This window comes from Cyprinodon variegatus, unplaced genomic scaffold (genome assembly GCF_000732505.1).
Source record: "Cyprinodon variegatus isolate N-32 unplaced genomic scaffold, C_variegatus-1.0 Scaffold707, whole genome shotgun sequence".
In the NCBI taxonomy this organism is placed as follows: domain Eukaryota; kingdom Metazoa; phylum Chordata; class Actinopteri; order Cyprinodontiformes; family Cyprinodontidae; genus Cyprinodon; species Cyprinodon variegatus.
The window spans coordinates 342,043-346,741 of NW_015151160.1; the positions used below are offsets into that span (position 1 = coordinate 342,043).

Sequence of the window (4,699 nt, forward strand, 5' to 3'; positions counted from 1 at the left end):
GCAAGTAGAGTGAAGGGGTCTTCCCACAATGTTAATATCTATAAAATTGAAAACAATATGTCATAATCCTTAAACAGTATGTCAGTATTATGCCCTGTTTATCAGTGTCATTTAATTGTTGTAAAAAACACGTAAGTTGTGGATATGAACAAATGTGAATAAATAATTAAAAGGCATAAATAGTTTAAAAATTGCTGACACCGTGTCATTGGATTGAGGTGCTCTGGTCGAGGAGTTATTTAGCATAATATTTATTTTACACTAAGTTTAATGAGTGTTTGCGTCTAAATATTTGCAGCATGGAGAAGAACTCAGCTCCAGAAGTCCCATACACCTACCTGCGCTATGATGGTCTCGTATACGATGCAAAGCCCGTCCGAGTCGTTAGCTCCTGCAGTCTCAACATCTATCTGTTTCCCTTTGATGTTCAAAACTGCACTTTCACCTTCAACTCCTACATACACCGCAGTAAGTAAAAACTCTATGGACTCTGATTTTAAACCGTAATATAGGATTTTATCTTATTCAAGAAAGTACATTGCTACATGTCTTACTATGACTTTATTTTCCTTGCAGGCAGTGCTATACAACTGGAACTTCTAGGCACATATGAGCAAATCTTTCAGGCGTCCAAAGAAGAAATGGCAACACAGGGGGAATGGCAGCTCGTGGGAATAACATCAGAAAGAGTAGTAATACCAACCTTGGAGGGGTACAGTTATGACGAGCTTCGCTTCTTTGTAAGAACCTGCACGAATAATTTATGGTTGTTTGGTAATTATTTACAAACTAGCTGTGAAATTCAGGAACATTTACAGAAAAGCTTACATTTCAGTTTAATCAAAAGGAATTTTCCACCTCCTAGTGAAAGTAACTTTAAAATTAATATACTTTAATATCTCAATTAAATTTTATTTTTATTTGTTAATATTCCTGAACCATAAACATCTTATTGGGAAGGTTAAATTATTGGGATCATTATTATCTTTTTCGCTTTTATCAAACAGGCTACTTGAAGAACAGGATACTAAACAAATGAATAATTCTGCATTTGCAATATGAAAGTTTGATAAAGGGAATTTTTTATATTTTTCGTTATCCGCTGACCTGCGATCTTCTGCTGCAGGTTGCTGTGAAGCGCCACTCTACCATGTATGTGGTGAACCTTCTGATCCCCAGCTGTTTCCTCATTACTGTGGATCTCTTCAGCTTCATGTTGCCTGTTCAAAACGTTGACCGGTCCTTGTTCAAGATGACTCTGGTCCTGGGCTACACTGTCTTCCTACTCAGCACCAATGACCTGCTTCCTATCACTGGAAACACCATACCTCTTATCAGTCAGTTCTCCAAAGTTCTGTTGATATTCCCTATTATAATAAATGTAGAACTGTAGAAATGTAGATTTGCTCCGCATATCCATCTGGAAACCTTACGTTGAAGAAATTTTGGAAGGGGTGAAAATACTGGTTAGCTGATTGGCCTATGTTGGTGATAGACGGGCCAAATAAACCAATCAGATCAACGAAGCATATGACATACTAACGGAGCGATGACGAAAACACAACCCCAAGCCAGGCTACTCTTGCCGAAACCAGTCGGGAGAAGAACAAAAACATCTTTTCCTCTGAGAAAAGCCTCCAGAGCAGTGTTTTGCTCTTCTTTCAGTGAAGAAATACTCTGTAATTCCGATAAAACTTGCTCGATAGCCACGCTAACGCTAGTTTCATCGGCTGAAGCCGCCATGTTCTTTAGACTGAACTGTCAAATATTTTATCCTTATCTTTGAAAGAAGAAAAGTCATCCTTGTCTTGAGGTCTCCTCTTTTTAACTGAGGATGCTTTCCTGATCTAAGCAAAAAGTCGACTTATTATTTTATCTCAGGTGCACTCACACTGTTTGTGAGGACAGTTTTTTATGGACCAATGCTCTGCAGATCTTCTTGTCCAGCGGGGAAGTGATGGCCTAGTGGTTAGGGCATAGAGCTTGGAATCCTGAAGTTGTGAGTTTGAAACCCACTGTCGCTCTCTGAGCAAAACCCTTAACCCCGATTCCTCCATGAAGGCAGCCCACTGCTTCCCAAGGGGATGGGTTAAATGCAGAGTTAAATTTTTCCAAATGTGAGATCAATAAAGTTCAATTATTATTATAGCAGTAACCTAAAGCGTATTTTCAGCGCTACCCACTGCCCAACAAACAACTTGTTTTGCAAAACCTATTCCATAAAATGAAATGTTCACACGCTTGTAAACAGATATTACTTGTTTTGATAACCTTTCTAAATGAAATCCTAAAGGTTTTTTAGGCTGTGAAAATAAAATGATGTCTAGTCCAAAACACTTCTGACTAATGCCCCCCAGCACTATCCTTTTTACACAATTAGTCAACTTTAAAACGTGCAGCTTTAAAATGCTATGTATTTACATGAATGTAACATTGATACAGACATTAAGCATATTTCCACTCAAATGTTGCAGAAATGACTTTATATTAATGTCAACACAATGCTGACAGTCTTTTTTCAAACATGAATGTTTATAACTTCAACATTCGGAATATGCTAGTCGTCCAGGTCATAGTCATTCTATAAAGCTTGAACTCAATGCTATTTCTGACATTTTTTATTGAAAAACCTTCCTGGATGGGAAGCGAAACGTCTTCAAGCTGAAAATAAAGTCCAGTGGATTGTTTTTTTTTTACTTTTTTTAAATAACATGCTGAATATTTGAAGTGACTCTAGCAGTCTACCTGTTATATTAAAATGTATTTGATTTCAGGGGGAGCACATTGTCTCTAATTTGTTTGTTTTCTGTAAAACAACTCTCCAAAGTTTATTCTTTATTATTCCAGATGTGTTTCTGTCTCTCTGCCTGACCCTGATGGTTACCAGTCTCATGGAGACCATCTTCATCACCAATCTTCAGCGGGGCTCGGCTCACTACACTCCACCTCCTCGCTGGATCAAGGGGTTTATTCTTAACTTCCTGGGACGTCTTGCGGGGATTCCACCCAAGCCTGAACCTGAAAAAGATCTGGTGATAAAGAATCCTGATATACAAGGTTAGCTACAGATTCAACGTCTGATATTAGTCTCTAAAATGATGGAATTTACTCTGTTTGAATTCATAGTTTTCATTTCCTTCCTCTGGGATAGAAAATTTCTCTCCAGTATCAAAAGAGAATGAAACCATTGAGAGAAAGGGGACGCAAAAGGAGCATGAGACCCTGCAGGTTCTGAAGAACCTGAGCAGGGATCTCCAGGCCATCCACCATCATGTGATTCTACAGCTGAAGGGAAGTCCGAGCTCAGAGGAGTGGATCCAGATTGGCCTGGTCATCGACCGTCTGCTCTTCATCTTCTACATCTTCTTCATCACAGTCAGCTTTATTTCTATCATCATTATCTGGGTCACCTCATATAACTCAGTATAACTTTGACTTTAAATTGCAGCAAATTTATGAAATATATCATTTTCTTTAACGCCTTTGGTGTTTTTTGCTTCAGAAGTTAATAAACTTTTTTTAGAGCAAACAAACTCATTTAGTTGCACAACCCATCAACCAGCCTCTCCTTCTCCAGACTTTAAATGCTTTATATTTTTGGTCGATCGTTTCACCTATGCTAGTTTTTAAAGTATTGTTGTTATTGAGACAGTTAAAATGTGTAAATCTGAAATAAATACAATAAATAATTCCAAAATGTTTGTGTTATGGTTTACTTTATTCCTAAACATGTCAATAAACTCCACATTGTTGATTGTCTAAAACATAATTGTTAGGGATGTCATGAACAGCCTGGATCTCAGACTAGAGGTGTAAATTTATTCAATTCGATTCAATTCCGTTTATTTATATTAGTGTTGCGCAGGTGCCAATTTTTGGCCCCAATACCCGATACCTGGCTGTGCAGTATTGGCCGATACAATACAATCTGTTTGAAATTGATATGTGTGGACATCTTGGCTATTCTGGAGAAACTGTGGAAAGGTGGGGGATTTTACTCATATATTTTGGGATTGACCAAAAGTGGTTAAGTTTTGGAAAAATGTGCAAACAGATATAAAAAAATATTTTAGGCATTTATTTAGATCTGGATATATCTGTATATATTTTAGGAATAATTCCCATGGACTTGACCAATAAAGACAATAAATACTTGATTAGGGTCATGCTCCTGATCGCGAAGAACTGTATAACATCTGCATGGTTAAGGCCACAACCTCCGAGTATCACAGAGTGGAGAGATAGAATCAGAAAAGTCTACATCATGGAAAAAACAACATCAAGACTACAATTCAAGCTGGAGACCTTTGAAACTAAGTGGAAACCTATAGCTAAATTCATATTGGGACCTTGACACCTCTTTGGTCCTTTTTTGAGATTGTGTTTTGACTTTATCTTGTATTGTGTGCTTTTATTACTTTAATCTGTTTTCCCAGTGTGCCTACTGTTGTACATTTCACCTTAATCATAGTGACTTATACATCCATGAATGTTATTAATGAATATGGGTTTCTCTTAATTGGGCTAGTGTTTATTTGAAGGAAATGCACCTTTATTTGTTGTTCTTGGAGGTTCTTTTTGTTATTTTCTCCTTCAATAGCACCTGGATAACTGTTAACGGAGCTGGAATAGACAGCCTGTATGTCTGATGTAAATGAAAGGTCTAAAATGATCTATAAGAAGATATTAAGATGTGAAT

At 37.3% G+C, this 4,699-nt stretch overlaps 1 protein-coding gene across 1 annotated transcript in view; it reads left to right on the forward strand.

The window, feature by feature from the left end:
• The window catches only part of LOC107097572 (5-hydroxytryptamine receptor 3E-like), a 7,116-nt gene extending 2,417 nt beyond the window's left edge, over positions 1–4,699 (forward strand). The window contains exons 4-8 of the mRNA XM_015394761.1: positions 299–468; positions 577–740; positions 1,127–1,337; positions 2,848–3,057; positions 3,152–4,699. Of these exons, the coding sequence (XP_015250247.1) occupies positions 299–468; positions 577–740; positions 1,127–1,337; positions 2,848–3,057; positions 3,152–3,429 (1,033 nt within the window). The 3' untranslated portion in view covers positions 3,430–4,699. The remainder of the gene's footprint in view (positions 1–298; positions 469–576; positions 741–1,126; positions 1,338–2,847; positions 3,058–3,151) is intronic.